General features: G+C 36.1%; 2 protein-coding genes across 2 annotated transcripts in view; one reads left to right on the plus strand and one right to left on the minus strand.

Moving 5' to 3' along the window:
* Positions 1-24,594, minus strand: part of rtf2 (replication termination factor 2) — a 132,905-nt gene that overhangs the window by 67,794 nt on the left and 40,517 nt on the right. The window lies entirely within an intron of this gene.
* Positions 693-24,037, plus strand: gcnt7 (glucosaminyl (N-acetyl) transferase family member 7). Its single transcript, XM_039735007.1, has 3 exons — positions 693-1,668; positions 14,689-14,784; positions 23,638-24,037. The coding sequence occupies exons 1-3, from the start codon at positions 693-695 to the stop codon at positions 23,871-23,873; spliced, it is 1,308 nt and encodes a 435-aa protein (XP_039590941.1). The 3' UTR covers positions 23,874-24,037.

Here is a 24,594-nt window from a genome sequence, read left to right on the forward strand (position 1 = left end):
AATTAAAATGACCATAATGTAACTTGGTGACTGTGGAAAAATGATTTTTGATTTAATACTGCATAAAACATTTCATTTTTTCAATAGTAGACACTGTCTAAGGAAGTCTTATCTGGGCAACAGAGAAACTAATCAAAATAAATAGATGATTTTACTACACACTATACAAATTTTATTTTGTTGAGACAAAAGTGGTATTGTTTCATTCAAATAAAGGAATAATTAGGTTAATGGCAAAAAATGTGAACAAAAAAAATGAGTATCAGTAAACCATATGAAACTAATACTTATTGGTTTTCTTGTACAGTGCGGACAGTATTCAAAACCACACAATGTTTTCAGTATTCATAATTTATTACATAATAGGTACCCCACTAATTTTACATTAACCACTTTTACTGTGAAATAGGCAAATGTGAAAGTAATGTCCTTGCATATGATTCCATTTAAAATAAAAGCAGCATTCCTTAACAGAAAATTACCACTAGATATAACTTGCTTTTCAACATGCTCCTTTGATTTATAGATTACTTTTACACCGAATAAGAAACAGGTACAGAGGAAAATGAAAATAATTTAAAATTACTTTTATTTGCAAACATTATGACAATTTTACTGCTAAAATATTTGTGATGTACAATTTTTTTTTTTTGGCCATAGAAAGGTATTCCCACTTGAGACAAAAAGTTATTATGTTTCAACTTGATGCTGCAAAGAAAAGCTTTTTGGGCTGTCTGGGAGTCTGTATTTTTATTTGCACAATCATATACAGGAATGCAAAGGGATTATCTCATCAAGACAGGTCACTAATTGATGTACATGAAGCAGAATGTGGCTTTTATCCTGATGAGCTATGTTCATCTTTTTTCCACTATGGGGATTTATCTCCAAAGCTCACCCTTGCTTGTCAAAAACTCTACTGGCCAGATAACCTTCTGCCATATGAAGGATTCAACTGTTCCAGTGTGATACAAGACCTACATTTCATAACAAAGCCTCTTAGTAGACAGGAAGAGACATACCCATTAGCCTACATTATTACCATTCATAAAGAATTGGACATGTTTGTGAGGTTACTAAGGGCTATTTACGCACCACAGAATGTATACTGTATCCACATTGATGAGAAATCCAAATGGAGATATAAAGAGACTGTAAAAGCACTGGTAGACTGCTTCCCAAATGTTTTCCTGGCTTCATCTACAGTAAATGTTGTGTATGCAGGCTATTCTAGACTGCAGGCTGATATTAACTGCATGAAAGATCTCCTACGCTCACCAACTGCCTGGAAGAATGTTATCAATCTTTGTGGTCAGGACTTTCCCACCATGACCAACAAAGAAATTATTCAGTTCCTCAACAGCAAAACATGGAAAGGAAAAAATATCACACCTGGAGTGAAGCAACCTCTTGCTTTTAAGCACAGAACAAGTATGAAACACAAAGAAATAACAGCTTTTGGAAATTCATATGTTTTACCATTTCTTGTCAAGAAAGATATCCCTCCAGCTAATCTTGATATTTACTTTGGATCAGCATACTACTCCTTAACTCGGAAATTTGTAGAGTTCATCTTTGAGGATAAGAGGGCTCAGGAGCTTCTAGAGTGGTCCAAGGACACATACAGCCCTGACGAACATTACTGGGTAACACTTAATCGTTTGCAAGGTAAGATATGAATATGTATCATTTTCAGAAATAACCTGACAAGGATTTGTTTTCTTTTATGTTTTAACTACTAAGCTGTTTTTTTATTTGTATAGTTTCATCCCTGATGCTATATCCAATGAAGAGCTACAAACTTAACTACTGTATATGTAGTTTATTAACCCTAACTCGAGTACTGAACACAAACAGTACAAAGTCACTAAGATAATGATTTGATTATATTATTTGCTACCCGGAACAGATTAATTTTATATTATTAGTGGGGCCACTGTTCAATTAAACAATTAACTGTGATTAATAGTATGCTCAAAATGTTTCATCAAAATTAACTGCATATTAATCTCAATTTATCGCATTTCCTTCAGGCATATTAATATTTTTCTACAGAGCAGAAATAATCAGTGATTCATTTCTAATTAAACAGTTCTTTGTAACAAAACTAACACCAAACTATCACCAAGCATCCCTTTCTTCACCCCACCATGGTTTGCTGTAATATTTGGGACAACCAATACATATGGCTAGAACTGCTGTGTTGCAAGGCAAAATACTAAATGCACTATCAATTAAAACAACATATACTATGGTTCAGCTTTTGTGCACAATCAGCACTGTTATAGCTCAGGTTGTGGATAACTGCAGGATAGACATGAAACAACTCTGCAGCTGTGATCTGGAAAGGAGGAGTCATTAATTAGATTGAAAATGTAAAGATTAGGCTTTTAAACAGCAAAGGACAGACTGAAGAAAAACATAACTTGCATCTGGCAAGGTTATTTATTTAGAGGTGTTAAATTCCACATTGCCATAAAATGTATAACTTTTGGATTATAAAATAAGCCTGACTATCTTAACCTTCATCTCAAATCGATGAAAATATTATATCATCACTTGAGTTTTATTCGCTATAGTATAATTTAGGCTAATGTAGGTTATAATGAAGGCAACAGTAAGCAAATACAATTAATTTAACAACATACCATGTCTGCTTTGGTGGAAGTCCAAGTGAGGTATAAAGAACAGAGCGATTCCACTCTGTTTTACCTGCTGTTTAGCTGCCTGTACATGCGTATGACTTGCATCGTGGCGTTTCAGGTCAGATTTCCCTCCATGAGTGACCAAAAATGCTTGTCAGCATGCGTATATGTCGCCAGGGACAGGACTGAACTCGGACCTATACCTCGACGACCCTTTTACAGGCAAACTAAGATTAAAATACTTCACCATAACAGACTTGAATTTACACTGTGTGTACTGTCTTGTTCAGAACGTTCTGCTAAACTATACAATGTGTGAACATAGCATAATGGCAAGGATGACGATAAAGAGCAATTTCACTCAGCACAAGGGTTGAAATTATTCCTCAAGAAACTCAAGTAATTCAGTTAACAATTGAAGCAAATTCTTTGCAGCAAAGCTTCATATAATCCATATAACTACACCTCAGTTAGCTCAGCATATTTCACACAGATGATTGTAAGTGTCTCACAATGCGCTTACGCTGTGAATACGAGACATGAAGGTGTGATTTAATGGTACCAATTGCAAAATGGATATGAAAGAGGCAGAAAATAGTGAGGGGCAAAAAAAAAAAGTGTATTCCAGCAACATCTACACCATCAGAGTCTCTCTTTTCTGCAGCAGGAAACATTTAATCAAATCAAAAGCAAGCTTCAGTTCTGAGCATGTTAATATGCTCATTTTTCTTCATTGCAGCCTTTAAAGGCTTATGCACACAAACTCACACCATATCTACCCCTTCCTGGGGATACAATCCGACACATGCCAGAAAGCCTTTCAAGAAGACAGTAAAGGCTTAAATTATGCCTGAGCTGTAGTCAGGTTAAAATTTTTAGTTCTGAAAGTTATTTTGAACAACCAAAAAGGTAATTTTTACATGTTATTATTGATTTATGCCTTAGTTTATTGGCTGTATGCATGCCTTTTTAAAGTACTTTGCAATTGATAGATTATTTTTCTATTTACTTGTTTTTGCATCTCAGACATTTTTTTTTTTAAAACCCAGAATGTAGTATCGCACCTAAATGCACTAAAAAGGTTTAGGGCTTGTTTATAATTCACGCTCAGAATGCATACATGCCCGCATCATGGCTGCCACACATTCCCAGCATTCATTTGACACGTCCTCTGAGCAGGTCCTCAGAAATGAACGCGACCTGTGCGCGAGTTGCAGTACCAGCAAAAAGTCAGGGGGCGCAGCGTGATAAAAGTTGAAATGTGACATCAGAGTCTCTGTTTACTATCTACATGAGACAGAAAGCCTCTATGCGAATCCTACGAGATCGAAGTGTGCGCTTCAATGTTTGATGAATGGTTCGATGTGGTGAAGCAAAATGCCAACATACAAATGCATTCGTGGTGCTTTTATATTCAAGCGTCGCATATTCCCGATCGTAATGACACGAAACATTTTAAAAGTCTCACATACTATCTTTTGCGCCGTCTTTTTTTGTAACTTCACAACAGCAACATAATGTACAGCGCTGTATTTGAGCCACAGAGAAAAAAAAAATTAAGGACATGGTAAAAACGTGTATTTTGTAATTTAATCTCGAAATGTCCACTTTAACCTTGTAGTTTACTTTATCATTAAAGCAGACCATCGTAAACGTCATCCCAGTTTTTAATCTTTACGAGCTTCTTGGACCTGACAGCAGCGGGAAGCAACAATCAATCACCACACAGAACACAATAAATATATGCCATTCCAACTCTCTGCAAATTTAGAATCTTTAAATTTATACTGGAGATTACTTTCATGATGAAATGCATTAAAGTATGTATGCTACATTTTACAGATAAATAGTTAATTTTGTTTAAATAATGAATACTGTTAATAATTACACACATGGGGGTGAGACAGTGGCGGAGCGGTAGCACTGCTGTCTCGCAGGGAGTCATGTCACTTGTATTCCCTGCTTGGAGTTTACATGTTTTCCTGCTGGGTTTCCACACTGTGCTCCAGTTTCCTTCAAAAGATATGCAGATTTGGGGATTTGGTGCTGCTAAAATGACACCAGTGAATGTGAGTGCTTGTTGCGATGATCTGAGGCCCCATGCAGGGATCGTGCCCAATGCTTGCTGGAACGGACACCATCCCTGGATTGATGGATTTAATCATCAAACATCCTTTTCCAAGATATTGCGGTAAAGTGTCATGGCAATTGAATGGATGCTACAGGAAATTCACACCATAGCAAAGCCGAACCTGTTCTCACGGTGAGGAATATCTTGCACAGCCACCAGCTCGATTCCTACAGATTTACGTAAAGTACACTCGCAAGTATAAACAGTAAAATGCTTGCGTAAATGCATGCAAAAATAATTTTATTGTTATTAAGTAATAAAAATGTTGTTTTTTCTAAATAAGGAAATCAATTAGATGTTAATTAAGAGAGATGCCTTATTTTCTTTTTTGTATATTTACTATTAATCTTAAAAAAGCAAAGGTATTTCATATCCAATTACTTCATTAATTAATGGAATAATCCGTAGAATACTAGAGTACTTAAATAATTGATTGCTGCAGCCACACTTAGCACATAGTGCTCATTTGTCTGCAAAATTAGTGTGACCCGAAAATTAAACTTATCGATACTTCAGATGTTGCAAAAACTACATTGGAAACACTTTTTGACGGAAAAAAGGGCTTTAACACAAATAAATGTGTCACATGATACATTTTCATCAAGTGCAATCAAAACGAGAATGGCGGAGCGGTTCGCATGGTCTGATGAAGAGACTTGTTATTTCTCGTGATGAGCCAATGCAGTAGCGTATAGGCTGGGTCCCCTGCTACCAAAAGGGGTACCTGAACTCCCTCCACATCAACTATAGCCTGGGGGTGTCTCTCAGGATGTCTAAATAATACAAAAACCGTAAAGGTAATTTACTGTGCCAGTCAAAATATTTAATAAACCGTGTGTTTCATTATCTAAACATTTTTTCTTATTATTAAATGGCAGATGTTTTACCATATATGAGAAATTCTCTCATTAATATTAAGTTAAATTTTTTTTTGATTAAACGTCGTTATTTTGTATTAATTCAAATTTCAGTTTTAATTAAAAACCTTAAGGGAAGCAGGTTACAGTACTAATTCAGTTGTTATCGCACTGAGAAGGGATGTTGAAAGGTAGGATCACCTGTACAGATCCGATGCTGCAAACACAGCTGCATCATGGGCACTTCCAGCAGTGCTAACGCAAATGTCTCGTATCATGCACCTGTCATCAACAAGGGCCTGGAGAACAATAGATGGCCACCCTTTGTGATTAATGTAATCGTGGTAGCCTTCCGTCGGAGGAAGAATAGGCACATGCGTGCCATCCAGCACACCATAAATCTGTGGCAGAAGATGCACCAAGGAATTGCGGTATGCAATTTCATTGGCCTCCGCTACAGTCGGAAGACTGATATAACGCCGCATTAATTTTTTTTTAATAGCAGTGCACACAGCATATACACATCGATGGACGGTAGTTTTACTAATGGGCGCAACATCAGGACTGATGAATCCACACAACATCTCAAACATCGGCCGTGTCATTCTAAAATGTGGAAGCCAGAGATTTTCTGTGGTGTCTCTCCACCACCTCCTCCCAGAAGGTCTTATTCCGTCGTCTCTCCCATACTCATGGGTTTCGTCGCACTGGGGTACTTTCTTCGAGCTCTAGGGCTATCAGACAAGCAACTGCTTCATTCTGCTGTCGTCTTCGGATATTATTTACAATTCCAATTATTTGTGAAACTGAAATAACAGTAAGCTGGCAAATTTCAAAAAACTGTCTGAATAATCTCTCCATTTATTTGTTTCTTTGTTTAGTGGAGGGGGTGTAACGTGGAAAACAAAAGGTAGATAATTTGCGACATACACAAAATTATGTATGGAAACGGCTCAAGGGCAGATTTTGTTTTGCGATACAACAAAACTTATGCGACAGTTCGTTTTGGGGGGGGATAACGTCATCACGCACACCATTTTATCGATAAAACGCCAGTTGGATGGAAACAGGCTGGAGACAGCAAATTCTGCACATTTGTTTTACGTATATTCTGTTTGTCGATAACAAAACGTTGCAAAAAAAAAACTGGATGGAAACTTGGCGTCCCAGATGGAAAATTAAAACAGAGGAAGATATCTGTGTCTCAAAAGCACAATGACAAGATAACACTACAGAGGATTAAAATGAAGACAATGTCTGCAATGGCTGAGTGACCCAGTCAGATCCCCAACCTTAATTTCATCAAAAATCTTTGAAAAGATGTCAAAAATACTGTCCTTCATTGTGAAACAAATTGCTTGACATGAAATCACACATTGAATAATGGAAGAATATTCCTCCTTTGAGCTACAAATGGTTACTGGCTGTTATAGCCAATTAAAGTGATTATACAAGATATTGATTCATTAAGATGTTTCGGTTTGATTTCTTTTTCATTTTCATGCATATATTTTCTGCATTATGAGAAGTGTTGTTGTTTAGGCTTAATGTTTTCAAAAACCAGGATTCTAGAAGGAGGCCTGAGGTTCAACAAACTCCAAAAAAGGCCTAAGGTCTAAAAATATCACAAAAATTGCTCTGCGTTGTTCTTCTTGTGTGCATGGACAGGCTCCATTAGTACTACACAGTTGAATTATACAGTATGTGAATTTTACTGTACTCACATGACCGTAACTGCCTATAATTGTTTCTGTATCAAGGCGAGTTCTAGTTTCTTACTGACAGAGAGTTACACTTCCTTTATAGTGGTTACACTTTTTCACACAGTACAACATTACCTTCTTTCATCTAACAGAAATCTATTTTTTATGTATTGAACTCTTCAAGAACTAGTTTTGGAATATTTTATGTTGTCTTTCCACTTTTTAAACATTTCAACACTGTAGAAATTGACATGCAACACTAAGATTAAGAATTTTTCGAAAAGGAAGTATGACTGTGAAGAAATATGGCATTACTGTAAAAATGTAAGGAATCTTCTATACAAAGTTTTCCATTCACTTGGTAAATGCTTGTTCTAGAAACAACAAACAACTCAGCAAAAAAGGACGTTTCTTTCATTATCAAGGCATTTCAGGTCACTTAAGAGATGTAATCCAACCATTGCGTCCTTTGTGTTATAAGATCATGAAAACGGTAGTCATTGCACTAGGAAGGATTTATCTGTTAGCTTCAGCTAGAAAATACTGATAATGTTATACTTAATGAATTGTCAGCTCTAGCCGGAGACTCCAGTTTTTCACATTGTAACTGATCTCAGCAGAAGGAAAGTTGTTTTTCAATTTGTTCTATTCTAATATAATAATTACAATGCAGATACTGCTAAATCGTAGCATGTTTTAGAGAAAATCTATTGCATATAAATTAACCTTGTATTTTTTATGTTCGTATCTTTTTCAGATTTAATTAAATTGAACTATTATAAAATGATTAATTTTTCTGATGGCAAAACAAAATCTTTTAAAAAGATTTTTAAATTAGCAGTAGACAAGATCTCAAAACCTGTACTTGGTGAAAAAGAAAATCTACACTGTATAATGAACAAAGGCCTCTTTCTTATTAATCAGGTCTGAGTTTTTGCTTAGTATCTATGTATACCTGTACACTAGACTGACTGGACAATTTAATCCTACTCTCTCTTTATTTTTTGTATCACCATTGCAGGCTGCATCATATTTGATCAATTTTATAATTTGATCTTCTTATATTTCTCTTTGGTATTCTGTGTCATCCTTGTATGCTACACCAATACTAAAAAGACAAATTACTAGTACACATTTAGTGTACCGGAGAATAAAATGAATTCTGATTCGGATTAAGTGAGAAACACAATCACCTGTGGAGATGTCACTGGCACCACTTATGTCCTCATTACCTTCTACTCTCATGGAGGCAATCTGAAAATGCTTATTGCATTGATTTTCCCCTTTGCATACATAAACCAATCAAATTAAGCTGAATGGCAATAACTTATTGCACTATGAAAATAAATGAACTTCATTTACACTGCAACTGCAATTTATAAGACATTTCACTGCACTACATGTTTTAGGTTGTGCTTTTTCACCATATTTACATGACATTCTTCCTTTATAAAGACTACTTCAAGCTTTTGAAATTAGGTTTTGTTTCCTATTTTTCCACTGACACTTTAGACCAGTGGTCTCCAACCGTTTTTGTATCATGGACCAGTTTCACTTAAGATAATTTTCCATGGACTGACCATTGTGCGTGCATTATAAAGCATAATTAGGTACATAATAAATAAAACTCACCATAACGCAGAATCAGTGAGAGTCGTGAGCTCGTTTCCCAGCAATGAGAAAGTCCCATCTAAGGGTAATTGGGAGACAATGAGACCTGAAGAGAGTTTCTTATGTCCAGTCTACTCTGTAAATTCACTTTGTAGGTGGTTACTGCTGAAAACCCCTCTTTACAAAGATAAGATGTTGGAAATGAAACCAGGGCTTTCAGTGCTTTTGTGGCAAGGATATTCTGTCTTGATTTTAATACCAAATGTTGGAGGAATCTCAAAAATACTTTTAAAGCAACCATCATTTGCAATCTCAAGCAGTCAATCGTCTGTCGGCACAGACAAGGTTGATGCATCTGGCATGTTCAAAAATGGGTGCACATCCATTCCTTCCCAGTTTGTGGCTCTTTTGTAGTTGAGAAGTAACTCTCAAACTCCTTTAAAAGCAAAGGTAGGTAGTTGTGCACCAACTGGGAAAATGAAGGCCCAGGCAGTCTCATCCAAAATCCCTGCTAATGTTTGAACACGTCAAATATGTATATATGTATATGCTCGCTCTTCGTCCCCCCAGTTTCAATTTTGCTTTGAATGCAGTCACTCTGCCAACCTGAAGACAGTTGTCATTCTCCCCAGAAGTGACAGATTCAATTCATTGGACAGGCTGCATATGTCACAAAGGTTAGCGAGTATTGCGATCCATTCCATGTAACTGAAACGTGCTGCCAGTGGTGATGGTTCTTCTAAAATTAATCTTTGAAGCAGCTCTCATAACTCAAATACTCTGGCCAGCAATCTACCTTTAGAAGGCCATCTAACTTCTGTGTATAAGAGAAGACATTTGTGCTCTGTGTCCAACACCTCATAAAGCTGCTCGAACAGACGAAAGTTAAGGACATATACTTTGATGGGGTTAATAACTTTAATGACATCATTCAAAATGCTGTTAAGCTCAGGTAACGTTTTTTGGCTAGCCATCATTTCTCTGTGAATGACTCAGTGCATAGACTCACATTTAGGCACAACCTCCTTGACCCGAATAGTGAAACCAGAAAGCCATCCAGTCATGGCAGCAGCTCCATCCGTGCATACATCAACACAAAAGGACAAATTCAGTTTTTATATATCACAATCGTGCCTCAATGTCCGCTGCTATTTTATCAGTTTGTCTAGTGACGGTGCTAGCTGAAAGAGGAACCTATTCTACTTTTTTTTTGAACTGTACCCGTTCCTAAAAGTTCAAGACAAATGTCTTTAGCAGCAGGGAGGATCAATTCTTCACCAATAGTAAAAGGCTTCTTATTCTTAGCCTTAGCAGTGTGGTTAGTCATTAAGGATGATGCTCTCAGTGCAGAAAGATTTGTTGAGGTTGTGGCCTTCAATAATTGCTTCTGTCTTTCATGTTAACATTTTTTTTCTTTCAAAAAACTCCAATCGCTTGTCTTTAATGCAAGATGCTGGACTCTATGTGGCGAAGCAATTTTAAATGTTTCATGGCCTCACTGGATAGCCAGTCACCACATATTATACTGAGTGGGCTTGGAGCATGTGAATCATGTGTCACAATAAAACCGTAATTTAAGAAGGACTCTTTAGTATTTGCATTTAAATGCAGCTTTGTTTTTGTTGGCAGTCTTGAATCTTCTGCTCTCTCATCTTTGGGTCTGTCCTCTTTTTCAAAGAAGCTCTCCAGAGACATTTGCTTTTTTACTTATTATATCGATGGTTAGTGATGTGTCGGGTGGCACGGTGGTGCAGTGGGTAGCGCTGCTACCTTTCCTGGGTCCTCCCTGCGTGGAGTTTGCATGTTCTCCCCATGTCTGCGTGGGTTTCTTCCGGGTGCTCCAGTTTCCTCCCACAGTCCAAAGACATGCAGGTTAGGTGCACTGGAGATCCTAAATTGTCCCTAGTGTGTGCTTGGTGTGTGTGCCCTGCGGTGGGCTGGCTCCCTGCCCGGGGTTTGTTTCCTGCATTGCGCCCTGTGTTAGCTGGGATTGGCTCCAGCAGACCCCCGCGACCCTTGATATAGTGGGTTGGATAATGGATGGATGGATAGTGTTGTGTCTGTGTTTAAGCGGTAAAACAGATATAGGGGGCCATAAGTGGAAAAAGGAGGAAAAGGGAAGAAAAGAAATAAGTAGGAAAACTAATCCAAGTACCAGTTTTAAGTGTTTCATTACCTACAACAGTTAGCTTGTGGACTTCATTTATCGGGCATCAAAACTATGACAGAGACAAGTGTGGGAAAGAGGCACAGAGGGAAGTGATGGGGAGATGATCTGGTCATTTTTCATAACAAAACATCCGGCAGACTCAGTAAACTCAGCAGACTCAATAAAATGTAAATAAAAATAAGTTTTATAGTCTTTCTGCGTAGCCCATTACCAAATGATCCACGACCCTGTACCAGTTTGCAGCCCACGGTTGGAGAAACCTACTTTAGACTACTAATTTGTATTAGAGGGTGCAGAAAACTGAAGACCTTTAACTTTGCCCAGTTAGGCAGTGCTTGTTCTGACTAGGATAGAGGCAGGTTTTGAGCCAGTAACCCTGGACATGATCTGTCATGGCCAGAATACTGAAAGGAGACACTGGAAAACAATAAGCAATTGTAACTCATTTGCCTTTTTAGCTATATCTTCAGGCTTTTATGATCCATTGCAACATTTCATCAATGCTGCTTTTCTTTTAAGTATTAATATAAGATAATTTGTGGAAAAAGGTAATAAAGCAGTACAACACAAAGAATTCTGATAAACTCCCTTCCTCTCTATGATAATTAATGATGACATCAAATGATATTTTCAGTTAATCCCAATCTTTGCCAATACATTATTCAGTTGTTTTTTTTTTGGTACTTTTAGTACTCTTCCCTAATATTTGGCACCATGGGTAAATAAAATCAAATTAGGACATAAAAAAATGAATCTTGTAAGGAAGACTCAGAAGTGAAATCTTGGAAAAGGGGTGTTGCAAAGATATTAAATGAAGGGGTTTCAGTAATTGTGGCACACATATTTAAGAAAAATATTTGTTTCATGATCACAATTTAGCGATCCTAAATTGTCCCTAGTGTGTGCCTTGCAGTGGGCTCGCGGCCTGCCTGGGGTTTGTTTCCTGCCTTGCATCCGGTGTTGGCTGGATTTTGGCTCCAGCAGACCCCTGTGACCCTGTAGATAGGATATAGTAGGTTGGATAATGGATGGATGATGAAAATTTATTTTTTCGTTTCAATTACCTTAATTAAAGCCTAATTTTTTGTTAAAAATTTAAAGAAACAATTAAGGGAATAAACAATAAAGGCATGTTTCACAATACATTTTGCTTTTATTTACCAACGGTGCCACTGTACCTCACTACACAGCACACTGTTAAATGCCTTTCATAAATGTATAAATGGATAATAGTGATTATTTCACAAAAAACACCAATAACTTTCCCTTGCCTGAAAACAAAACTGCTATTTTCCATCTTCACTTGCACTTTCTACCATATTCCTTGCCTGAACAGTTGATATGACTTAATCTCCAACATTTTCTGACACCATACCTTTAAGCCTACAACCTAACCTCTGTTTATCCCCAATTCTGTTACCTTCCTACACAAGAAAACTTCTATTTCCACACATCCAAAATTTTTTACTTTATAGTTTTTCCGCATATAACATCTTATTTGTGAAGTTTTTGACATATAAAATATGATGAATGGTGTATGCAAGTGAGACTTGGACAATGACAGTGAACCAAGAAACAATGTTAAAAAAGACTAAGATGAGAATCATTAACTGAATATACAAAATGTCACTAACGGAGTGGGAAATGAATGACAAAAAAAGAGAAACGATTGGTTTGGAGGTAAAAATAGTGAAATGGGTAAAAGAACAATGGGTGAAGAAAGTACACTGTGAGGGAGGTTGGGAAGATAAAGGTTAAGTGCATAGTCAAAAAGATGTGAGTTAATATTGTAGCATGAGAAAAATGCCCAACAAAAATATTAAGTATAGGAAACATGACCTACATTAGAAGCAAGTGAAGCAAGCAACATCCTGATGCATCTGTATAGCATTTCTCAGATACAATAAAAATTCTATACGCATCCATCCATCCACTTAAAAACCTGCTGAATACAGTTCAGGGTCAAGAGGCTGAAACCAATCTTAGCAACAACAGACAAGTTGTCAGTTTATCACAGAGCACATAGAGCAAATTCAGAGGAGTAAATCAAACCAACTTGTATGTCTTTGTAATGTGGGAGGTAAACTAGATTGCCAAAAGAAAAAAATAAAAGAAACACCACTGTGTTACCCTAAAAATGTGACATATAATTCAAAAATTACCTTAAGATTACTTTAAAATGTAATATTAATTCTGATAACCACACTCCTTGTGGTATTTACAGTACATTTGCAATAAAAGGATTTAAAAAGAAAAGCAAGTAAAATGAATGAATACTATATGCAATGATTTAAAAATAGCAGTATTTTACATTTGAAGAAACCACAAATAAGTGATATATAAAAGTAAAATATAAAAAGTTTCAAAAGAAAGCTAGTATTGCTTTTGCTTTTAGAATCTTTTACTCCTGGAAAATGGCTGGATAATCACTTGTGATTGGTCACGGCATTTAAAGCAACCTGTTGTCCTCAACCAAGTGCTTGAAAATGGCTACATTTCTCAGGTCTGTTTTTTAGACCACAATTATTTTGCCTGTCTGGTCTCCTATGCTCTTTTTGCTGTTCATCTGCCTTCCGTTTTATTGTGCCTCAGCCTTTCTTGCTACCATTCATTTTGGCTACATGCCAAACCCTCACTCATACAAATATATTTCCTTTCAAGTGCATCTATTAGTCTCCTATTAAGGATCCTAAGCAGAAAACAAATTTCATCCTTTGCTTGATTTCTTTTTATTTTTTACCACGCTTATTTTAACTTCACCTGTTTGTTGTCTGGTACAAATCTTGTAATCAATATTTAACCCACTTCCTATTGTCCAAATGATCTGAAATTTTGCACACTTACTCACTTCCAATGGCAATACATGAGTCAACAATCAGTTTCACTAATTGATCAATTAATCCATGTTAATTAAGAAATGAAATTTTCATAAGAATAGTTAAAGATTTCACCAATAGATGGTGCTAGTAACGGATAGAAATATTAAGGGAAGTGTTAAAATATTGATTACAAAATTCTACTAAAACAAACCCAAGACTAAATATATATATATATATATATATATATATACACACACACACATACATACATACACACACTTTTTAAAAACCACACTTATATTAAGTTAAAAAGTGTACTAAAAAGTGAAAAATATGTCTCTCATTCATCACTCATAAAATAAAAGCATAGGCGCTTAGTAAATGAATACTATAAATCTATATATGCACTTGACTCCAGTTGCATTCTTTTATTTCCTTTTAAGATAAAACCTACAGTAAGCAACCTATCTCAATTGTCTTTCAAATTTGATTTAAGTAATGTGTATTAGGTGACTGCTGTTAATGATTTGCTTAACATTAAAAAAAAAATGGTTAAACATTCAGTTATTATTATTATTTCTCTTTCTTTATTACAAATCTTGGTTTGTTGCACCTGCAATAAAACCCTAAGCAATAGCTCAATATACAACTTCCACCAGAGGTTTCCAAATAAGTACAGGTAGATTTTGACAGGTTCCTATACTGCACATGCTGCTAAACCATTCCCAACAAATTATATTTCATCAATTCAGATGCACCAGGCAGTACACCAAACGCTTCCTGGGAGGGAAGAGTGCGCTTGGTAAAATGGAAAGACCAAGAAGGAAAAGATCACGATGGCTGCAGAGGTATGTAATTAAATATTTTTTATTTATCAATATAACGTAAAATTTAAACAAAATAAGTTTGTTATTTATGACAACATAATAACTGTAACTTGTAAAATGTGAATTATTTTGCTTAGATTTTTATTATTCTACAGCTGTATTCAAAAATTTGGCCATCTCTAACCAAATTGCAACATGCACTCAATATCTAGCCCATTTCACACATATAACCAGTAAAATAACTGGGCAACCACACCAGGAATTTATTGGGATTTGCTGGTTTACACATACACTGTAAAGCATAAATGATTAAGTGTACATATATGGAATTCCTTGAACAGATTTTTTGAAATTCTAAAAATAACTGATGGAGGATGGACTTTTTTTAATGATAGCAAATGCTAAATCAGTAAATTCTTTTTAACGTTAGATTTTTCAGTTCTATGTTTTTATTTAATTTTCCTTCACAATAACACAAGTGGTTTTGACACATCAAAAATCTACTGTTCATCAAAGAAAAACCATATCAAATTCTGCTTTTATGAGATAATCCCGACTCCACATGCTTTCCCTTGGCCATATTATTTGTAGCTTTGGACTGAGTTATCATTTTTATGGGAATGGATCTCAGATCTCTTTCAATGATAAACGTGAAAGTTCAGAATTTCTATCAGAGTGAAATTACAATGTGGATGCAACATGACTCTTTAAAATTAAACTCTAATAAAGTCATGCTAATTGGCACTAAAGCTCAGTTTAAGAAAAGGAGCTTATTTTTAATCATATCATGAAACCTACTTTTGCAAGGAATCTTGGATATATTTTATTCCTCCCTTTCGTATTCTATCCACATAAATCATTTCAAGAAACTATTACTTCCACCCCATAACACATCCCATGTTCAAACATTCCTCTCCTTTTCTGAAAAACTTGTCCGTTTTTATTAAATCCTGTATCGAATACTGTAAATGCCTACTGAAATGTGCCTCTTATTTACACAGCTCCAAAAATTCAAAACTCTGCTACAACAGTCCTTACACTGACCTGCAAGAGGAAGCACATTAAACCCATCCTTCACTGGCTCCCTGAGTCATATAGGATAGAATGTAAAATTCTATTACTAACCTATAAAGTTTCAAGTAGCCCAGCAGTGGACTACTTCTGTAACCTACTCCAACTCCTCTTCAATCCACTAATTTCCACTGATTTTGGCAATATTGTTGTGTCCCAAATTATCATATGCTCTGTGAATGGCTGAGCCTTTAGCTCTGTTGCACCCTAACTTTAGAACAGGCATATCAAACTCGCTACCATTGGTGGTCCGCTTCGACTGCCATATGTGCATCAGCGGCTGCACTGTAACAAATACTATTATACTGTTCTACAAAGTTACTGTAGCTTTCTTTCCAATACTGAAAACTTAAACTAAAAAAAAAATGTAGCACTTAAAAGTTTAAAGAAAAGCAATTTATTTCCATACAATCTCTGTATGACAAGTTACAATTAGAGTCTTAGCCAGGTCCTTACATAGAAGTCTTACAGTCTGAGATCTATTTATTTTGTCCTGACACTTGGCATCTCTTGTTAGTTACCAGTTCATCAATATCAGGCTTAAAATCTTGTGCAGCTGCAACTTTTATGAGGGATGAAAGGTGCTAGACAGTAAGTCTTGAGCGATGTGGGGTTTTGGTAGCTTTCAATAACGAAAAAAATTGCTTACAAAGGTAAGTACTTCCGAACATAGACAGTACTCTCAATGCCAACTTACGGATCTGCACATACGAGGGTGGCAGGTAAGCATACAAGCCTGGCACACCAACTTTGTTGTATTTTGCCTTCAGAATTGAATCTGACTGAAATTCAATCAATTCCATTTGGATACTCTCAGGCGCATTCTCAACGTTGTAAGATTATGGTGACGTAAACAGCACAAAGTCCTGTGCGTATGAACTGAAATCACAAAAACGATAACGGAATTCATTGCTCAGTAATTCAAGTTGGAAAACAAATCCTCCAAAAAATCAAACTTTCCTTTACTAAGTTTACTTCGAAGTTTATATTGTAAAATACAGGTGAACCTCAGTTTGCGAGCATAATTCATTCCAGAAACGTGCTCGCAATCCAAAGCACTCATATATCAAAGCGAATTTCCCCATAAGAAATAATGGAAACTCAGAGGATTCGTTCCACAACCCAAAACTATTCATGGAAAACTGATTAATACAAAATCTAAAGTAAAAATACATAAAACAAATTAACCTGCACTTTACCTTTAAAAAGAATCATGGCTGGTGTGTGTGAGTTTCTAAACTCTTGTGGGATTCCACCCAACGGGACGACAAGCGGAAGAGCGTCCCAAAGCAATCGCAGTCTTCCAGCGCTGTAGCAGTTTGCCGTAAAAGCAAATCCGAAAAGATTGCGGACATGCTAGAAGCGCCTGCCTTCAATGGGTGATACAAGGAACAAGAAACATTATAAATGTGCAGGGCATAGTATTATTTTGCCACTAAGCTGGGCACGACCCTGCCTGACAGCTGTGTCTGTGTAGAGGAGAGCGGCAGATCCCGTTACAATAAATAACTGTTGCTGTTCCTGTTTCAAGTGTAATAAAGCTGGTGTCGCTAAAGTACGGAGACTCAGCTTTGTGTTTTGGGATGATGCGGGGACTCGCATGTCACAGCACACACACACATACACGATCACAATGCTGTAGTAAATAGTATACGCTTGTACGGATGTTGACTATATGAATGCAGCACACTGAGTGACACAATCCCGCAGTGAGAGAGAAGAACCATCAGTTCAGTTGTGATCACGTGACGCTCGGCAGACAAAGCGTATACATACTACTCGTATTGCAAGACCTCTCTCATTTATCAAGTCAAAATTTATTAAAAATTTTAGCTTATCTTGCAAAACACTCATAAACCAAGTTACTCACAATCCAAGGATCCACTGTAAGCCGATATGCAAAAAGCCCCCGACCTACACTAATTTTACAAACTCACAATCACAAAAATGTTAATAAACAACTCACCAACTTCTTGCGTCCACTTCAGATCTTCAGTTGTAGTCTGCACTAACTGTTCGTTACAATACAAGCACAAAATTACATAAAACTAGAGCAAAAAAACTTGAAATACATCGTGTTCCAAATTATTATGCAAATTGCATTTAAAGTGTCATAAAGATGAAATACTTTGTTTTTCAATTAAACTCATGGACGGTATTGTGTCTCAGGGTTCTTTTGATCACTGAAATCAATCTCGGACACCTGTGATAATTAGTTTGCCAGGTGAGCCCAATTAAAGGAAAAATTACTAAATAAGGATGTTCCACATTATTAAGCAGACCACCATTTTCAAGCAATATGGGAAAGAAAAAGGATCTCTCTGCTGCTGAAAAGCGTGAAATAGTTGAATGCCTTGGACAAGGTATGAAAACCTTAGATATTTCATGAAAACTTAAGCGTGATCATCGTACTGTTAAAAGATTTGTGGCCGACTCAAGAGCACACACGGGTTCGTGCAGATAAAGGCAAAATGAGGAAGGTTTCTGCCAGACAAATACATCGAATTAAGGGAGCAACTGCCAAAATGCCATTACAAAGCAGCAAACCAGTATATGAAGCTGCTGGTGCCTCTGGAGTCCTGCAAACATCAAGAAGCAGGATCCTCCAGAGGATTGCAGTTATGCATAAACCTTCTATTCAGCCACCCCTAACCAATGTTCACAAGCAGAAATGGCTGCAGTGGGCCCAGGACTACATGAAGACTAATTTTCAAACAGTCTTGTTTACAGATGAGTGCCGTGCAACCCTGGATGGTCCAGGTGGATGGAGTGGTGGATGGTTGGTGGACAGCCACAATGTCCCAACAAGGCTGCGATGTCAGTAAGGAGATGGCGGAGTCATGTTTTGGGCCGGAATCATGGGGAGAGAGCTGGTCGGCCCCTTTAGGGTCCCTGAAGGTGTGAAAATGACCTCTGAAATGTATGTAGAGTTTCTGACTGACCACTTTCTTCCATGGTACAAAAAGAAGAACCGTGCTTTCCATAACAAAATCATCTTCATGCTTGACATTGCGCCATCTCATGCTGCAAGGAATACCTCTGCATCATTGGCTGCTATCAGCATAAAAGGAGAGAAACTCATGGTGTGGCCCCCATCCATCCCGACCTCAATCCTATTGAGAACCTTTAGAGCATCCTCAAGCAAAAGATCTATGAGGGTGGAAGGCAGTTTACATCCAAACAGCAGCTCTGGGACGCTATTCTGACATCCTGAAAAGAAATTCAAGCAGAAACTCTCCAAAAACTCACAAGTTTAATGGATGCAAGAATTGTGAAGCTGCTATCAAATAAGGGGTCCTATGTTAATGTGTAACTTGACCTGTTAAGATGTTTTTAATTGAAATAGCTTTTGATTTCAGTAAATATGACTTCCTAATGCTGCAAATTCAACAAATGACCATTTTCAGTTCTTTACAACCTATAAAATGTTTTGAAACTCTGTTGTGCGTAATAATTTGGAACAGTGCATTTAAAATTTTTTATTTTTGAAAAACATACCGTTATCATTAGGAGGTTTGTTCAGTAAACAATCGAATTATATTATAATGGTTGATGACTCAAAAATTATGCTGACTGCCACTTGCATCGACTATTTAGGAAAATCAGAGAAAAATATAATTTGCATAATAATTTTGAACGCGGTGTATGCAAGCTGTTACTACTCATGATGGTCAGTTCTGCCCAGTGGCCAGTCTCAGCAGCCCAGCCAGTAGTGTAGCCTGCCAGGCTGCTGCAGCCTAGCACTTTAGTTGGGACGTTGCGGCTCATTAACTTTGGTCATGCCTAGGGTATCAAGGAGCTGATGCCGCAGCTGCAACTATACTAGCAGATGACGTTTCCGGTACTGCAATGCCATGGGAAAACACGCTTTTGTCAGAAGGCGGAAGTAAGAAAAGTCAATAAGTAACGCCGAAGATGCAGAATGATTCAATCACAAACAATAGTAATCATTTTGTAAAAGTTTAGTGCTAATTAGGATCTGTCATGCGGGCCGCATGCGGCCCGTGGGCCACGTGTTTGACATGCCTGCTTTAGAACACTAATGAGATCAGCTGACCTTCATTCAGTTTTCTTTTACTGTCCGGGTGCTCAAAATGATTTGATTTTGTATCACAAATTATGTTATTTGTTCTGGTTTTCTTATAGCATTTTTATTTCTTTTTTTTGTATCTTTATTCTGGTTTATAGTCTCTTATTCTAATTAAAACATGTTTCCTGAAAGTATCTTTATTTAGTGTTGTATGTGAATATTATTTGTATACAATGTTGTATAGGCTCTGCTGCTTATACTGAATATCTGTGAAGTACTTTGAGCATGGGGAAGGTGCTATATAAAAAAAGGATTATTATGATTATTATTAACTTTCACTTGTAACACAGCAAATGCACCTTTTATCTAAAAGAAAACGTAAGGTGATCAGCAATGTTTGCTTTCTTCTTATTCTCAAAATCAATAAAGCACATTAAGGCATAAATAAAATACGACGAATGATAAACTGCAGCAATTCTCTCTGGTCCACTTGCATGCAATTTCTGAAGGTGGTTACGTGGTAGGCTGTTCCAGGCCTCTTAAAGAACTTACCACTTTCTTACTGCAGACTTTGGCTGCCTTCTGTCTCTAAAAGTAATCCCAGACTGGCTTGATGAGGAGGAGATGTAGGCTCTGTGGAGCTATATTATCTACTGCAGGATTCCTTGATCACTGTAGAATTTGTTTTATGATTCTGACCATATGTGTGGAGGCATTGTCTTGCTAAAGAATGAGGCTGAGACCAATCAGACACATCGCTGATGGTACTGCATGGTGGTTGAGAATCTGTTTGCACTTCTCAGTAGTGTGGGGTGCTTCAGTTTTCATCAAATCACAAATGTTTTTTTGCCAAAATGCAGGCCCAAACAGAACACTGACCATTCTGCTTCACTATTGTTTGCAGGCATTCAGCTATGTGTTGCTCTCCAGTTCTTTGGTGGAAAAACTGCCTTATGTTAGAACCATCAGTCTAAGCACACATTGCCATTTTTCTGTTTATTTGTCCTTCTGTTATCATACATAGATGAACTGTTTTGCTTTATTTCAACCTTGGAAGATTGGCTTTTTCGTCACAGCTCTTTCATGAAGACCACTTCTGGTAAGACAATTCCAGACTATAGATTAGTGTACCAGAGTCCCAGTGGTTACTCCCTGTTCAAAGCTGATAGAGGTATTGGACGTCTTATGATGCTGAAGGAAAATAGGTCTTCCAAGTAATTCTCATTTCCTGCACTGAGATTCCATGCCTGACCACTTCTTTTGTGGTCCTAAACCTTTTGCCCATTTGTTTGCGCTTCTACAGAAGAGTTTGCACGACACATCTGGAAATACCTGTCTGCTGCAGAATTTCAGCTTGCAGGATGATCACCTTGTGTCTTGATGCTGCATTCATTTAGTGTACGATCTGTAGGTTAAAACACCACATCTACTGTATCCTGACATTTTTAATATGGTTGCCCATTACCCTGTTTTATTTACTCTACACAGCTGTTTCTGTTTTAGTTACACATCAAGTCATTGATCATTAGTGCTGGCTTGTTATAATTGCTTAATCAAGCAATGGGGTATATGCCTATAAAGAACTCCCTTTTATAACTGCACAATGGTCTAATATCGTACTAGGTTTCTTTTTATAAGGACATTCAGATTTCTTATTGCATTGCTTCACTTTTCAAAAAAGGAATGTTTGGAACTCTAAAATACATAAATTTTCTATTGACACACTAATCAAGAAGATATAAAATAACTTCCTACAAGAAAAAATTTTTGTGAACTATCTAAAGTACTTAGGAACGTTACACATAAATTTGTTGTGTGCATATATATACTGTATATTATGATTTTGTTACTAGGCTCCATTATTAGAGCTGAAGAGGAATTAGTACTGCAACCACCTAATGCCTAATCTATGAGCCCACTCACCACTGTTAATGAATTACATGAATTCAGTGGTCACAAATTGGATGGAAATTTTCTATACAGCTGTCCATGCAATATGCAGCTACAAATTTGTATAAAGGCTTAACAGACAACACAATCCATTTATAATTATATCTTCTACTTTTCAAGTGGAAATGTTAAGATTTAACCTAATTGTACACTTTAGAAAACACATGCCAACACAGTCACACTTGATAATTACTTAAAATTAAAGAAAATGTGAAAAAGAGACAACTGTCTAATCAACAAAAAAGAAGAAAATGAAAAAAAGTATATAGTATTCAAAGATCAAATAGTGATGATCTGATCAATCAGCTGCTGATGGAGAGCGGCCAATTTTCTTTTAACCCAAATAGCTGGTGATCAATAAATTAACTGATCTCAAAATATTTTTTTTTTTTCTTCAGAATCTGCCTTCCTAAGCTTTATGGTAAATTAGTTGTAGTGTTCCTTTACACAAAGTATTATGGTAGTTAAGGAATCTTCTCATTTTGCTGCCAAACTTCCTGTTAACAGAGACCAGAAAGTCTGACTTATTTTAGAGAGTGAAAGCAGGAATATTGGCTGTCATATTAAGGAAAGTGGAGTTAGAAATGGAAATCTGAGGAATTGTGCTATGCATGGAGAGGAACACCAAAATTCATGAAAAGAAGGGCACCATGTTTGGCAGAAATAAAAAAAAGAGAATGAGTTCAGACCTTTTTATTTTGTCTTGTTATTAAATGTACACTCCCTGTCAGTGCTGATAGACAGCAAGCTCACGTTTTTAATTAGAAAGTGAAACAAAAAACCATTAACAATTTTTTTTAATCTTAAGAGCCAAATAATAATTAGAAGTTTAAGTCTAATATGTGTAAGTATTTTTATTTTCTTTTATGGCATATGTATTATGGATAAACATTTTTGTACATTTAATTTTTCTAAAGAAGTATATTTTAAGGGGATTGTTTTGTATTTTTGTGATCACAGAATATTAATCCTATAGAATTTCATTTTGGTAACAAAAAAAGCACAGGTAACACATGCAGTCTGCAATTTAATTATAAAATTACCACTTTAAAACTGAACATATGGTTTCTATGTAACTGGTTATGTAAGATCTCAGTTAAAAAAATTGGAACCAGAATCCACCATTTCTAGTAGCAAAAATTAGGTCATCATTATCAGACCTAAAAACACCTGATTGGAGCATCCTTAGTTATATATTCTGAATAACTGCATCCCAAATTTTATTAGACTAAGTATTTTGGTTTTTCATAGATGATGTCACTCTACCCCTACCCCAACTGCATTGGATACTGTATAAAGATTTATCCACTGTGGGATGGATGACTATAATGTACATGCCAATAGTTAATGTAATTAGAATTGTTTGGGACTTTTGAACTAGTGGATTAAAGTCTATGAGATCTCCAAGCAAACTAAGAGGTGTGGCAAAAGAATGCTATGGTCAATGAGGAAAATTTGTTTGTAAATGAAGAGCTGCATAAAATATGAATACTGGTATGTAAATACAGGTTGTACTACTGTACAATTTGCTTTCTAGACAAACAGCATTAGCTACATGAAGTTTCAGAAAAAGTACATTTATGTTGGTTCTGTACAGTGAGTTTACTATTCTACAGCTTTGGTATACTCATAAGGACAACAGAGTTTGATTTAATTACAGTAAGTGATTTTTTCTTTTCTTTCTTCTTGTTCTGCCTTAAATAGTTTCTTTACGTCTCCTAATAGTATTACTGTAGAAAAATATACAGAAATCAACAATAGCTGATATGAATCTCTGTTTTTATTTAGATGTATTTAATTCATAAATCTTTATTTATTTTCAGGGAAATTTGTGCACAATATCTGTGTGTATGCACCTGGAGATCTTAACTGGATTATTGAAAAGGAGAACATGTTTGCCAATAAATTTGAAATGGAGACCTTCCCACTTGCAGTTCAATGCTTAGAGCGACGACACCGGCTTCAAGTGCTCAGTCAGGCAGAAGCTGCCATTGAACCTGCATGGAGACTACAAGACAACACTTATTTTGATATGCGCCAAAAAGTTCCTGATTGCTGAGAGAGAGAGAGGTAGAGAGAAAAAAAAAATTACCAACCTACACCTACCTCTTTCCAAGAGAAAAAGTAACATGGTAAAACAGTATGGTGTTCAATAAAATTGCATAATTCTGACCAGCTGAAAGTTTTCAAAGCCTCAAGAGGACTTGAGACAATTCAGGTTAAAAGAAGAAATACTTGTATAACATTTTAATATGCCATAATTTGAAAACCTTGTCATTTAATTTTATTTAATTAGTTTTATAAAAGTAATAATATTGCTCTTACCCACAATGATATTTCAATTACAATGTATCACACTTTCTATTTATATGTAAATATAAACTGTAATTTCTTTTAAAGGAGGAATGAGAATATTTTGGATTCTTGAAAAAACAGGAAATGACTGCTGCTATCATGTTATTATGCTACAAAATTACATGTAATTCAGAACAACAAATCAGTCAATTTTCTTTCATTTATTTCACCTTTATTTTTACAGAATAATAGATTCAAATTTATATATCTTCTTGTAAAAAGCATTTTAGGACAGATATTAATTAAATTTAGCACTCTCAGTGTTATCTGTATACCCTGAGATACTCATAAAAGTCTAATTCAAATCTGTAAATTACTTTCTTCAAGTACCTAAATCTTATTTATGTTGTAAAAATCATTAATTCTTACTGTCATACGTGAAGGGCAGGGAAAAGGAAAATTAAAGAAAAAAAAAAAACTACAAA

The sequence above is a fragment of the Polypterus senegalus genome, chromosome 14, assembly GCF_016835505.1.
Source record: "Polypterus senegalus isolate Bchr_013 chromosome 14, ASM1683550v1, whole genome shotgun sequence".
Lineage (NCBI taxonomy): Eukaryota > Metazoa > Chordata > Cladistia > Polypteriformes > Polypteridae > Polypterus > Polypterus senegalus.

What these genes read in the sequence shown, in the direction of transcription:
- gcnt7 (XM_039735007.1), top strand. Translation starts at nt 693, where the DNA reads ATGTTTCAACTTGATGCTGCAAAGAAAAGCTTTTTGGGCTGTCTGGGA. An exon ending in AACACTTAATCGTTTGCAAG is followed by an intron (nt 1,669 to 14,688) that starts GTAAGATATGAA and finishes TCATCAATTCAG; the next exon opens with ATGCACCAGGCAGTACACCA. An exon ending in AGATCACGATGGCTGCAGAG is followed by an intron (nt 14,785 to 23,637) that starts GTATGTAATTAA and finishes ATTTATTTTCAG; the next exon opens with GGAAATTTGTGCACAATATC.